This window comes from Sylvia atricapilla, chromosome 4 (assembly GCF_009819655.1).
Source record: "Sylvia atricapilla isolate bSylAtr1 chromosome 4, bSylAtr1.pri, whole genome shotgun sequence".
In the NCBI taxonomy this organism is placed as follows: domain Eukaryota; kingdom Metazoa; phylum Chordata; class Aves; order Passeriformes; family Sylviidae; genus Sylvia; species Sylvia atricapilla.
The window spans coordinates 41,921,969-41,936,915 of NC_089143.1; the positions used below are offsets into that span (position 1 = coordinate 41,921,969).

At 39.9% G+C, this 14,947-nt stretch overlaps 1 protein-coding gene across 1 annotated transcript; it reads left to right on the top strand.

Annotated features, from left to right (window-relative positions):
- Positions 1–298: 298 nt before the first annotated feature.
- On the top strand, positions 299–14,747 carry PPID (peptidylprolyl isomerase D). The gene is made up of 10 exons (XM_066317651.1): positions 299–442; positions 2,144–2,284; positions 2,745–2,851; positions 6,143–6,331; positions 7,090–7,212; positions 8,734–8,840; positions 11,409–11,550; positions 13,787–13,873; positions 13,951–13,993; positions 14,515–14,747. Exons 1-10 carry the CDS (start codon positions 358–360, stop codon positions 14,601–14,603), a joined length of 1,113 nt encoding a protein of 370 aa, XP_066173748.1. The 5' UTR covers positions 299–357; the 3' UTR covers positions 14,604–14,747.
- The last annotated feature ends 200 nt before the right edge of the window (positions 14,748–14,947 follow it).

The window sequence follows — 14,947 nt, forward strand, 5'->3', positions numbered from 1 at the left end:
ATTTGCCCATTTTACCACGGATCACTACTTTTCACACAGCCTGCCATCTCTCTCGTAAAATATAAACCCAGACAAAACCTAAAATCTCTTTCCCTCCCCCTGTTTCCAGGCCATGTGTGTGCGTATAACCTGGAGAAAGCAACGCTCCTTCTCAGCGGACTATCTCCGAGTGGCTTAAGGCCGCTCCGAGGCAGGACCAGGGGCGGCCCGGCGCCGCAGCCATCAGCGGGTTCGCGGCTCCGGGGGCCCGGCCGCCCGCCCCCGCCGGTGGGAGGAGCCGGGCGGCCCCGACCCGCGGCGGCCGGGATCGCGGGCGGCCGAGCGGGCGGAGCCACGGCGCCAGCGGGCAGCTGCGGGATGTGGCACCCGACCCCTGTCGCCCGGCCCGGCAAGGCCAGCAACCCCCGCACCTTCTTCGATGTGGACATCGGGGGCGAGCGAGGTGGGGAGGGGGCCCGAGGGAACCCGGGCGAGCCCCCCGGGCCGGGGCGCCTTGGGACCGCGCGGGGCCCGGGCCGGGCTGCAGGAGCGGCGGGGGCGGCTCCGGGCCGCGGCGTTCAGGACGAGGGGGGATCCCGGGCTGGGCCGGGCCGGGCGCTGCCCTGCGGGCTGCGAGCGCACAGGCCGGCGGCGGGAGGAGGAGGAGGGCGGCCCCGCCGCGAACGGGCCTCCCCCGCCAGAGCGAACAGGCCCCAGGAACGTGGCGAGAAAGGCAACATGGCAGCACAGGCGCCCGGCCGCGGCGTGCGGGGGTGATGCCGAGGGTCGGGGCCCGCCCGCCGGCGCTGCCCCATGCCGCCCGTTCCCATGGCAGCCGGCGCTGCCCATCCCCGGCCCCCGGAGCCGCCCACGTGCGCGGCCTCTCCCGCGCCGCGCTCCACGTGCTGCGCTGTGCCGAGCGCGGCCTCGCCCGGGGCCGCCCCCGACTCCCGGCCCTGGGGCCCCGCCGTGGCCGGGGCCTGCCCCAGCACGGCCAGCCGCGCCCCGCTGCCCCGCCGGCTGTGGGGGGCTGCGCGGTGAAAGATCGGGGAAACTGGCTGCCCTGGTTCTCTTGGCAGCGCCAGTGCTGCCAGAGGTCATTCGAAAATCTGGGCAAACGGTCAAAATGGAAATAAGGAAACAACAGCAGGTTAGCTGGGGTACTACTTGAAAGTGTGATTTAAAAAAATTTAAAGGTGAAATGGATAAAGATACGGACTGCCTAAATCTTGTCAGGAATTTGCTTTTCACTTAATCATCTCTGGTACTCAGAAGAATAAAAGAAGAAAGTCTGTGAGATGATTTGCCTTTTATTGACTTTCAGTTGTCTAATTTGTTTTCATTCCTGTATTAATTAGAATCAATATATTTACACTTATCTTCCGGTAGAGCGAAGTTATGTTAATTAATTGACTGTGAGGCTGATGAGAAAACCGGAGCATCAACTAATGGTGGCTGCTAGGAGTGAGAAATAGCTCTGTGAGAAGCCAGTTTGTGAAGGAATGACAATTCGGCACAGAATCCATTTATCAGCTATTACAGGATCTGTTAGCTACTCAGGTTTAATTTCCTTCAATTAAAACATGAAAAGGTTTGCATTAACAATTGCTTGTGGTGTCTCTAATTGTAAATAGCCATTATTTGTATGCATATTAAGTACCACTGTGTTTTAGTAAAATTCAGTTTAAGAGAGTGAGGAGTAAGGGATGTGTTTGGCATAAGGTTTTTTATGGATTAAAAGTCTCCACAAAACAGTCTTTCTGTATTGTATCTAGTTTTGATTGAACAAACTACAAAAATTGACATTATTGTGCATATTAAAATTCATAATTTGGCTTTAATACATGTGTGTGTTATTTCCCACACACCTTTTTTGGCAGAAAATGCGTTTGACATTTTCATTCGTTTTTTGCAGAATCTCTCTATTTCCCCTACATTATTCTTGGCAGGGGAATTCACTGTTGGTAATAACCTTGCTAAAAACCCAATGTAACTCTGTGAGCAATTGCTATGGAGCAACCCTAAGATGGAAATTGAACAATCTAAATTAAAAAAATAATAATAAAGCTTGAAACATTAATTTCTTTTGACATAATAATGCTCAACACATCACCATGCCAAGGACAAGACTTAAAAATGTCTCATTCTCTCTTTGTCATTTCAGTTGGACGGATTGTCTTTGAATTATTTGCTGACATTGTACCTAAAACTGCTGAGAATTTCCGTGCGTTATGTACAGGAGAAAAAGGAACAGGGCCTACCACTGGAAAACCTCTCCATTATAAAGGATGTCCTTTCCACAGAAGTAAGTTCTGTGAAATCCTCCATTTTCTTATTGGTCACAAAAGTTTTCTACCATAAATATTTGAAATAATATTAAATAGTATTTAAGTACTTGTTAAAGAAATAACTTTACTGAAGTTTTTGAAGGAATGTTTTTCACTCTTTGATCCTTCTAGTGACTACATGTTCTCACCATGCACTGACAATAGTAAATTTGCTAGTAATGTTGCAAAACTACTTTACTCTGAGTTGTAAACAGAGTTGAAATGAATCTCAGGTAAAGGTTTCAATATCAAGTGATCTCGACATAACTGAAAAGGAGTACTTAAGTGACACTTGGTAAATAAAAAATGGATTTTGGTTCCATTTAGATGCTGGTGACAAGGACTGCTTTTCATCTTAGAATTACTTTTTTTTTTTTTTCCCTCCTGCCTTTTATGCCTTGCTGATACATTTTATAACTATTTTATTTTATTTTACAGTTATTAAGCAGTTTATGGTTCAGGGTGGAGATTTTTCAAACCAAAATGGCACAGGTGGAGAAAGTATATATGGTGAAAAATTTGAAGACGAAAACTTTCATTATCAGGTACTCTACTGAAAACTCTAATTCTGTTTGGTTTGTGATGTTTCAGTGATGTTACTCCTGCTGCAGTAATAAAAATTGTCAGCATTGACATTGACCATTTTCATATCATGTTATATATGGCAGCATATGTGGGACTCTCAACAAAACTGACTAAAAAACTTACAGACATCACTGTCCCATGGTTAAAGCAAAGCCCCGACTGCAGTTGTACTTGCCCCCAAATGGTATTTTAGGAAAAGAAAATACGGCAATTCTTCACTAATCAAATATCAAAATTCTGTATCAGGCTCACATAATCAGAGAGTCTATTAGGTTGGAAAACACTTCTAGTATCAATAAGTCCAAGCCTTGACCAAACACCACCTTGTCAACTAGTGTATAGCACTAAGTGCCACATACAGTCAGGTCTTGAACACCTCCAGGGGTGATGATTCCACCACTTCCCTCAGCAGCCCATCCCCTTCTGTCAAGAAATTCCTCACAATATCCAACCTTAACCTGCTCTCATGTATCTTGAGGCCATTTCCTCTTATCCTGTTGCTGATGGCTGGGAGAACAGACTTATCCCCTACCTTGCTTTGAGGTAGCTGTGGAGAGTGATAAGGTCACCCCTGAACTTTATTTTCTCCAGGCTAAAAAACCTCAGCTCCCTTAAGGGACTTAAGTTTTGAGCAATAGCTGGAAATGTGACTCCAGTATTCATCATAAAGATAATTCCAGCTGTGTGCTCTGCAGTCTGACACTCAGGTGGTGCCCCAAGCACTGCTGCTAGCAGTGTCTGCTCTTTGGTACTGTCACAGGATCATGTCTCTGAGGATGACTTTGTGTCATTAAGTTTTTGGTTGTTTTTTGTGATCTGGAGGTAACTCTAAGCATGATACAAATGATTCCCATTTCTGTACTTTTCTGTATTTCTCAGCTCTAACAAATGTTGTCTAAGTGCCAGAGATGAGTTGAAGAAACCATTTGGATCCTGTACAGAGTGTGCTTGATTCTTGTTATCTATCAGTATGTTAGGATTTTACTGGGAGTTTAAATGTCTGTTGAGTAGAAATGCAGTGGCTCTTGCACTTAATCCAGCAGCCCTGCAGTGTTCTCACCCACTGTCTCAGAAAACAGAGTTGTTTTTGTTAATATTTGAGGACACTGGAACTGTTTGCTCTTGTGCTGGTTGCATGGACTGTTGCTAATTGCAGTAAACTGCAAAACTTTTGTCAGTGGTCACCATATCATCTCAGATCAATCCCACTAGGCTCTTTTTGATGCCGCTTCTCCGAATAATGGCTCTGCTGTTGTGGAACACCCAACTTGCACAACCCCAAGCACTGTTACTATGACATAGTTTTGCAAGCCTTGGATGGGCCAGAGAATCTGATTTTGTCCAGATTTTTTTGCTTGCTTTATGAGCTTAGAAAATGACAGCAGAAACCATAATGGGAAAGACACTCCATCTGTCTGCAGTGTTTTTCAAAACATAGCAAGAAAATTCATGAGTGACAACAGTTTTCTTTATAAATAGAAACTCTTATAATTTGGGGCTAACCTTGAGATTTGGTCCCAGATGAAATGGGATTGTGTAAAAGTGGGGAGACTGAAGGCACCAGACTGTTCTCTGTAATTTCCAACTTGTCCCCAATACATCTTTACAGACAAAAGGTAAACCTGCAGGTGTAAGGCAACGCCAGAACTTACTGTTACTTGTTTTCTTTGTTTACAAACAATTGCTGTCTAGCATTAGCTGTAACTGGGATGAGAAGGGGGAGGAAAGGTAAGATCTATAGGTCATGGGCAGTGAAGCAGTGACCAGCCTCAGATGGTATTTACAAAACTCCGCTATGGGGCAATCCTTCTGTTTAACTTGTTTGCTAGCAACCACAATGCAAAGTGGGAGATACTTGTTTTGGAAGCTGCAGTCCTACCAGCTGCCTTCTTGCTCTGGAACACAGGCTCCTCTGTCATTTGCCATCTGACTCCCAGGGTGAGTTTCAAGGTTAGAACAGACAAAGCCAGGATTCCGGTAGTTTTCTGTTGGCTGGATGTGATTCTGAATCTCTGTAGGACCTTGTCCCAGAGTTCCTAAGCCCCACACTGACTGAAGAGATCCCAACTTGTGCCTTATGACCATATGAACAGTTCAGGCAAGATGGTAGTCCCCCTACCATCATGGAAATCCAAACTGTGTGGGAAAACAATTTTCAAAACAACAGCTTCTTTGAACTGGTAGAGGGCGTAGGGAAAAAACAGATGCTTAAATACACCAGGCACAGACCATTATCTCAAATTAATCAACCTCCCATTGAGCTCTTATATCTGGTTCTGTGTTTTCTGTTCTATTGTAATATTTTGCCTGTCCTCTCCTTCCCACAATATCAAGTTTCTTAGCAGTACCACAGCCTGATTGCTTTAGATGTGTACCAGTGTCTTGGTATATTAAATGGAGTTCCTTGCACTTAATAACCAGACCAACTTGAGGAGAATAATATCTTCATGGCTGGGTTGTGCCAGTTAAACAAGACATTCATAACACGTAAGAAAACCACATTTTTAAGTATGGGTGAAAACTAAGTAATCTAACAGGACAAGGAAAGTCTTAGTTCAAAAAAAGAAAAAGTACTTGCAAGAAACAAGATAAACAGTATCTTCTTACATTGGGCTGTTTAACAGTTTCCTTTTAGTTTAAGGCCCCTAAATAGCAAGATAATTAGATGGTTAAAAATCTCAACAGACTAAAAACCGTGCCTCTAGGAAAAGTGAAGGAGATTAAAAAATCCCCAAACAAAATCACCAACCCATAAATTTTAAAGACCTTAGTCCTCTAAACTCCACAGTTCTACACCATACTTTGTGTGAGTAGCCCTTATAAAATTCACATTACGTACCCATCTTAGCAGTGCAGCATTAAAGTTGGTTTCAGCGGTATTTAGCCTCATTTCTTAAGTCCAGTGGTCTTAAATAATTCAGTGAGGAAGTTCCCTCATTTCTCAGGTGATCTGCCTAAACTCAGCAGCTGTGCAGGGGATGGAGTGTAGAAGCAGCAGACAGGTGTTACAGCATTAAGTCACACATATGGCTGTGCTTGCTAGATTGCTGGGGAGCAGGTAAAGAGCCAGAGCTGAGCATTTGCCCTTTTCAGTTGTAGGTAAAATCAGTTTCCACCTGTATGTAACTCTCTGGCTTACCAAGTTGTTACGGCTGTCCTGGCTATGTTTATGATCAGCCTTACAGAATCGTCCACATGGTTTTATAACGTATTTTAAATGTTGATGGTGATGTTTTTCCCCCTCAATGCAGCACGATAAACCAGGTTTGCTGAGCATGGCAAATGCAGGACCTGGTACTAATGGCTCTCAGTTCTTTATTACAACGGTGCCTACTCCTCACCTGGATGGGAAACATGTGGTGTTTGGCCAAGTGATCAAAGGAATGGGTGTAGTTAAAATACTAGAAAACGTTGAAGTAAAAGGAGAAAATCCTGCTAAGGTAAGCAAAATGCAAAGCACTGAGGGATGATGTTTATTATTTCATTATATGATGTATAATCATTTCTTCTAATGCTTGGTGTAATGTTTAGAACTATTAAGTATTAGTCAGTTATTTTTACTAACTGGTAATTTCCATTTTACTGTCCTTGTTAAGAGGCTTTTGTTCTTGCACTGTACATTTCCCTTGCACAAACCATTTATTGTTCAAAACAGTTGAGAGGGTGGAAGCCTTTGCTAGAAGTGTAGGATGGGGGATGAAATTAAAAGGTGGAATTCACAATCCCACCTAAATGATACATAATTCTTATAATTTTTATGTCACAAGTCATGTTTCTGAAAAAGCAATTGGTGTGGAGGTCATAGCAGTTTGTGGGTGTTTGATGAATTAATACCTCCAACTTTAAAAGACTTGGCAGTTGAAGAAAGAACCATCTTCTCTACTCTAATCTAGTAGAACTTCCATGTCTTGTGTTTTGCTGCACTTTAGCTTGCTGGCAGTTCCTCCAGCCTCTCTGTGAAGCGTGGGTCTAGTGTTTTTGGAATGCTGATCCTCTGAACGCAACACTTTGTGTGATAAAAGCCTTTTGATGAGGATAGGCTAATGATGTGATGGGTTTCTGAAATAAATGCACCCAAACAACAGATGAGAAAGCCTTTTTATGGAATTTCAAAAATTTCAAAGAGCACTTGGAAGTTACTGATTTTTAAAAAATTGTCTTATTAAGCAATGCTGCTATTTACAATTCATTTTTTCAGTTGTGTGTCATCGCCGAATGTGGAGAGCTAAAGGAAGGAGATGATTGGGGAATTACTCCCCAGGATGGATCTGGAGATGCTCATCCAGATTTTCCTGAAGATTCAGATATAGACTTAAAAGATGTAAGTAGTTTTCTTCTTGGGTGTTTTACAGATTGCAAGACTTGTAGGTAATCTGAGTTACATGGTATCTGTGATGATGTTCATTAAGCTTTTTTTCTTAAGAATGGATCGAGGTCCTGATTAAATGGTGACATTCCATTTTAAGAAAGAGAAGGCTGTGTGGGAAGGGATCGTTTTCTCTTTTTTCAGTGCTAATTGCAGCCCATTTTTTCCCCCAGTAACTAAAACCTCACCTAAAATTGTTACCTATTTTCTGTTCTTGATTTCTTGTTACTTTTGTTTGTGCTGTAATGTCAAATTGCAATTACTAGAACTCCATCCTGTAGATGACTAACTTAGTGTTATTACCTACACACTTTTTAAAATACCCACCCTTTAACAGACTCTGACCCACTTATTAGAAATAAAGGATCAGCCTTTTTAAAAGGTTTTTACTACATCAGAGCTAGTTGTTCTTAATTCCCAGTAGTTGTTTACTTTTAGATTGTTCAAACTGAAGTAAGATCTGTTGTTGGGAGTTAGGGAGCAGACAGGTGAAAGCACCTCTTCTGTAGGTTTTTACTGTCTCATGAAGGTGAACTAGACAAACTGTGTAAGTCAAACAGTGATTTGTGAGAGGGGGAAGAAAAAGGGGGCTGCATGAGTAGATTCCAAATAGAGATAGAATTGTAAAAATCCATTTGAGCTAGAAAATAAACTCCTTGGCTGTTGAGAAGCATTTCAACTTAGGAAAATGTTTTTGGATAGAGGTTGATGTGGTGCAGAATCAAAGTTGGCAGGTTGCTTGTGCCCTTCAACTTAAAACTTGTTCATACAAACCAGCTACCAGAAACCATGGTGACACTGGTCTCATGCTGATCAGTTTTTGCAAAGATTAGTGATTCTAGTAGGGTAGAATAGACAGCAGTAATTGTGAACTAATTATTGCCACTGGAGAAGTAACTTGAAGTGTACACAATTCTGGAAATAGAAGTGATGGATTTGACAAAGACAGGCAGTTGTTCTTTTCTCCTTCCATTGATACTCTTTAAGTGTTCAGAGGGAAGGAGAATTGTGTTGGTATGACTTCCAGTTTGAGAATGTGCAGAGTTCACATGAGTGATACAGTTCTGAGAAGCAGAAGACAACATTTCATCAGAAACAAAGTCTTACTTGAATAATTGTTAACATAGCTTCTTTTCTTTGAATAATGGACAACACCTTTATATATAGCTCTGTGTGGGTAGCAGCATTTAGGGAAGACAGTTGGACTGCTATGTCTTCTCTAGTATTTTCTCACCATTTATAGTGTAGAAAACCCACTAGGAATTTCATCTTTCAGTCACTTGTGTTACATAAAGTAGAGAATATTACAGAAGTGGTTTAAAGGTAGTATTTTGTCTAAAATTGGAGTATTTCTATTCTGAGGTTTTATAAACCTTCAAAGAGGATGGGCCTGGGCTTGTATTGTTATACATTAGCTAACTCACTACTTCCTTCCTAAATACATTCATATTCTATATTTCCCATCTATTTTATTAGGTGGACAAGATTGTGGCCATAGCAGAAGATACAAAGAATATAGGAAATACTTTCTTCAAATCGCAAAATTGGGCAATGGCAGCTAAAAAGTATAGTAAAAGTTTACGGTAAGGCTCTCATCACTCAATCAGGTAGTTCCTGTAACTCAAATTAGTACCCCTATTAAACAATGATTTGTGTATTTAAAAGGTGTCTGATGCAGTGCTCTTTTCTTTTTTAAACCAAGAGCCTTCTGAATCTGGAAAACATATGGTTGATTTTTAGCTAAAGAATCAAGTACTTTTACTCATTGCTAAGTAAGAGCTGTAGGCAGGAACTATTGCTTAGAACTGACTAAATAATTATTTTATAATACTCTCACTGTGCCCAGGTACACACCTGGGAAGAAAAGCAAAGTAGTATCCAGGGTAATTAATGGACAGCAAGGAAGGGAATTACTTTTTCTGTGATTTATAAAAAGCTTACAACGTTTAGGAAATTGGTAAGTTAAAAAAATAAAATGTGGCCCTTACTCATTCATTACTATTTTTTTTCTGAGGGTCCATACTGTCATCCTGACTCGATGTACAATTCAGACTTGCCTTCAAAACCATAGTCTTTCTGCTTTTGTTTCCATACTGCTCTTTTCATATTTTCATGCTTTTTGCTTTAAGTATATAAACATCTCCCCAAAACAAAGTTATACTTACTGACCTTTCTCCTGACCTAAATGATCACTGGTTAAACAATGGCAACAATAATGAAAGAAAAAAACCCAGGCATATTTAATGCTTCAGCTGAGATTTTAGCAGACTGGGTTTCAAATAAACGTCATCTTTCTGAACCATAAAATGAACCCTTTAATTACAGATACTAGCCCAAGATGCAGTGTCTCAACCTGCCCTCAAAAAGCCCATCATAGAAACAGAAACCCCAAAGTAAAAAGGATTTCTATGCAAACCTTTTGGAAATTGTATCTAAAAAAGGCTGGAATGGATCTTTAAGGACCTTTGTGTAGTATCTATCCATCTTCTCTCCCCATTCTTAGGTAAATGCCAGGTATAATTACACCATCCCTTCCAATTAGGTGTCTTGCTCACTTTTAAGGACACCCAGTGAAGGCTCTTCCTGTCTTAGCTGCTTTGGTGCTTATTTGTCCTTGTAGGTGGAAATCATAGTAATTTTTCTAGACTAAACAAATCTGATCTCTCCAGCTCTTCCATACAGGCCATACTTTTATGGACATGCCCTGTTATTGTATCATAGAATCTAATTCTTTATGTAGGATGGTGACCTTTAGCTGGCACTTCACCAGAACAGATAGGAATAGAGTAGCTCTTACCAGGATATCCCATGGCTTAGGTACAATTTACCTGGCACACTATCTGACAATGCTGACTTCTTCTTTTCACCTACAGTAACCATTATAATCTGTTCTTTTTCTTGTTTTATTGCTTCTTAGTCTTTCTTTAAAAAAAATATTTTATATGTTAGAGTTGACACCTTTTTTTGTTAAAAAAATCTACTACTTCCTATTATCTCCCTTGATTCTCACTTCACTGAATTCTTTGACTTGGAAGCTCTAATTTTATTTCCAGAACGATTGCAGGGGTTTTTTTATGTTTTGGTGTGATTTATAAATATTATAACATGTGTTCCATTTGTTTTGAACATTTGTGTTATAACTGTCCTTACCTTTTTACTGTTTGCTCTTTCTTCTGGTTCTCATCTTTTGCATGATGCCTAGCAAGTGGAACAAGCACTGGGACCGCATCTAATTTACAAGCACAAAGCATCTAATTTACTTTTTAAGTGTTGCTAATTTTTGTGATCCAAATGCTGTATATGAACAACAACAACAAAAAAAGACAGGGCATGCAAAAAGTGAACTTACATAGGCACTGATCTGCAAAGACTACATTAATTGATGGCCTGCTTAAAATGTGAATATATATGCAAGCAAAATTTTTGTTTTTTTATCTAAAACTCAGAGAAGTTCTATCAAAGAGGCCACTAAGGAGTTAAAACTTTTGTATCCACAGCAGACCTTTGGCACTGGAAATAAAAACCAGACAGCATTATTATAAATTAAGAAATTTGCTTTCGAAACAGAGATGTAGTAACTGCTGTGGCTCCATCCTGAACCAGGGTCAGTTTTAAGGTTCAGGAAAAGTCATGAAAGGAGGATAGTGGGAAGAAGGTGGTTTTACTAATGCTCATAAACCACACTCCCTTACAAAGTAAAGTTAGCTTCAGATTTTACCCACCAGTTCCTAAGCTAATTAAGAGATTATTGAGGCAACTCAAGAGGAGATGAAGCTTCTCATGAATGTGGAAGGTGCAGTGGTGGTGTTGATTTTTTGGCACTGATGAGCAACATGTTTTTTGAGAGTAAACTCGGATAAACTCTAATGTTTTCCTGTAGTAGAACGGTGCTTTTGTCTAAGAAAAAGAATATGCTAGTACAGTGGAGGACTAAGAGTTACAGGAAAATATTCCTTAGTGAGTTAATTGGTTTTTGTTAGAGTGGGTTTTATGTATTTAGTTTAATAAAGATTTGTAATAGTTGAAGCTGCTTTACAAGTAGTGTGGATAGGCCGGTTCACACGTATCTGTGGAGAGACAGCTAAGGAGGCCAGGACAAAATGGAAGTTGCAACACTAAGACTTGCTGTGTGTGAATCTGTTTTTCTGCAGGTATGTAGAAGCTTCTGAAGGAGTGGCAGAGGAGGCAGACAAACCCAAGTTAAAGACTGTTGCTTTGACCTGTGTTCTAAACATCGGTGCTTGCAAACTAAAACTGTCAGACTGGCAGGGAGCCATTGAGAGCTGTTCAGAGGTAAACATAATGTTCAGTATCTTGGTCAAGAATTGCCCTGTACAGACAAGACTACAGAACTTTCTTAAAAAGTCTTCTGACAAGCTTATGATTTGAAAGTAAACAAGTAGAAGCTCATGGTGAAGTTAGTACTAACTTTCCAATATGTGGCTTTTTAAAAAGATACTGAAATTGAAATGAATCATTAGCAACAAACAAAAGAGGGCTGTTGCTTACTGCCAGGAAAAATGCACATCATTGTCAGTTTGGTTTGCAGAGCTACTTCTTACATTACAAAGAGTTAAACTGTGTTAAGTGAAAGAGGAATACTTTTATCTGGAAGACTAGTATCAGAAAATGTTTTATTTGCCTCTGGATTTAGATGGCCTTGTATTTTATTCATGGCAGGGACTTTCTAACTAAATAACTAACTTTTCAGGTAGGCTTAGGGGTGAAATGACTGCATAGGAAGAAAGAAACAAGGTAATGATAAATATGGAATAAAAGAAAACCAGTAGAATTAAAGGAAAAAATGAACCATAACATGGACATAGTGCAAATTTAGTAAGTTCGAGGAAACTTTAAATAATTCAGTAAAACTCATAATATTTGAAGGAAACAGAGGAAAGAATGCTCTTATCTGGTAGCAAAGGATCCTGAGCAGCATCTCCTAGGGCTTCATGCTGAAAGCAGGAGTCTCAGCTAATGTGTGTGTGTGAGGTCATTAGAAAGCTGTCTTGCTTTCTAGTCTGCTTATAATGGAAAACCTTCATAAACTTACATTCAGAATGGACAAATGGAAAATGAGGAAAGAAGAAAATAGGAAAACTGTAAAATGTGATATGTGTCACCTAGAAAATGGGAAAAACTGAAACAAAAGTGTTACAAGTAGAAATTATTACAACTAATAATACTTGCCATTGTGCGAAGAAAAAAATCACACTTCTCTTCTTTTTAAGATTAAATAATTGTTAGATAAAGGCAACTTTATAACTATAATAGACTTCTGTAAGGTATTTAGCTTATGTCTTGTAACTGTGTCAGTGCTTTAATCAGAACACCAGTTTCCTAAAATTAGCTAATAAAGTTCTAGGTAATTGTTAACGAGAAACTATACACTTTCTCTTTTATGTTTTCACAAGGCCAAAAGCAATTTAAATTAACAGCCTGGAATACATGCATTGTTTGGTGTAAATAATGAATTATGAACAGCTGAACGTGTTCAAACCAACCTTGCATTGAAATAGCTGTAAGCACAATGGTCAAGGTAAAACCAAAGAATGCTACCTCTGTGTATACAGTCCAGACAACTAATTCTTACCACAGAAGAGGCTGAAGGCTTTATAGTAGATGGATCAAGAGGAGCACTCACAGTAATACTTCCTTCGTATTAACAGCCAGTACCCAAGTGATTTAAAAAAAATATGGTTACTATTGATGATTTAAAGTTAATAAATTAAAAAAAATAAAGCAACACATTGCTGTGAAGACAATTCCTCTAAACACTGAGAAACTATATTTTTAAAAATAATAAAGACACACTATAGAACTAACTGCAATAAAAATGTGATTTTCAAAGGCAAGATAAGGTAACAGCTAGCTGACCAAATTATCTGAGGTGTTCTGAAAAAATAATCACAGTAATCAAATAGTGGAACAATCTCTTTGCCCAGCCACTGTATTTCCTATTTTGATATTGTCATATTAGAGCTGGCATATACACATTATTGAAAACATTCAGCTCAAAAGAGGCGTAATGACTGGAACTTGGCAAAGTTCCTGAAGCATGATGAGATGGATTGCTTGCATGGATCTTTCTAGCCCACAGTGAAAAAAATCTTTACAGGAAATCTCTTTGTTTTATTTATGATGCAATTTGAGGAGGTTTTGGTGCGAAGGAAGGAGCTGCAATAGAGAGACTTGCCCTGTGAGACTCAAGGTTAGGATAATTTGAACTGCAGCAACTCCTCAGTCTTGACAGCTATCTAAATATACACACACACACAGCTGTTCCATTTGGGCCTCCTGTATGCTCATCCTTCACAAAAGACCACTTTTGGTGCAGTGGTACTGAAGCTGATTACTTGCTATTCAGTGTGCTGCATTATAGCATTCCTTTTTACACAGTTAATGTTTTGACAGCTTACCCTCAAGCCAACTGTGAAGATTGTCTGCTGGTGTGAATTGTGCCATTTGTGGAGATGGGAGGCTGTGAAGTATAAGAAATGTTAATGTGACAATTTTATTAAATTTACAGGCTCTTAAAATAGATCCAGCAAATACTAAAGCTCTCTACAGACGGGCTCAAGGATGGCAGGGAATAAAAGATCTCGATCAAGCACTGGTAATGATCACTTCTTTTTTTCCTTTTAAATTTAAAATTCTGTCAGATCATTAATTCATATTTTTCTTTTATTTAAGGCTGATCTTAAAAAGGCTCATGAAATAGCCCCTGAAGACAAAGGTAAAATAAGCTGTTTCTTTTAAAATTCCTGTAAGAATTTAAAGTATCCAGGGTAGTTGGAATTCATACCAGTGTGATGCCTAAAATGCTAGCTTCTTAAACACTGATGTTCTGAGCACAGAACCACTGAGGTGGAAAAGCTGATTTTATACAGCAGTGATGCTTCTATTGCACTGGAAGACCTGCCTATGTAGGTCAGCAGAAGTCCTCTTGAACTATGTCTGTATCTTACTGGGCTCCTACTAGCTTAATTTCCTCCTCTAAGTGGGTGAGGTTTTTAGCTCCTTAAGTTCTGTGTTGGCACCAATACCCTGCTTGCTACACACTCCTCTATGTGATTGCCTTACCAGTTGAGACAAAGCAAGGGACAAGGCTTTTGTTGCTAGTATCTGACCTAAACAAAGATTAAATGCACGTTTATGAAATCACATGAGTAAGTTCCAGCAGTGACCTGGTGTTAACCTATGAGGAGACCTAATGTAAAGAGATTACTGTAACTCAGTCATTTTCTTTTTGAGCAGCTATCCAGACGGAAACACTCAAAATCAAGCAGAAGATAAAAGCCCAAAAGGAGAAAGAGAAAGCAGCTTATGCTAAAATGTTTGCTTGATTTTTTTCCCCCATAACATTTAAATCTATGCACTAACTCATGCAAAAGGATAAATGGAGCTGCTTCTTTGATTTGCCCTCTGCTGCAGTTTTCAGTGTTTACAACACAAAAGTATAATAATAAAGACAAACTGTTCAAAGGTGATGTGGTTTTCTTTTTTTTTTTTTTTTTAAGCTGTAGTAACTTGTGTTTTGCAACTCAGGTGTTTTTCTAATGTGTAAAGCCATGGTGGTTGTTTTCACAGCTTAATAGTGCTTCCCAAGCAGCTTGGTTTCACACAAAGAGAATTTAGGCATTTTCATAGTTCCTAGTAGACCAGGCCTGATATCTTGTAAGAAATAAAA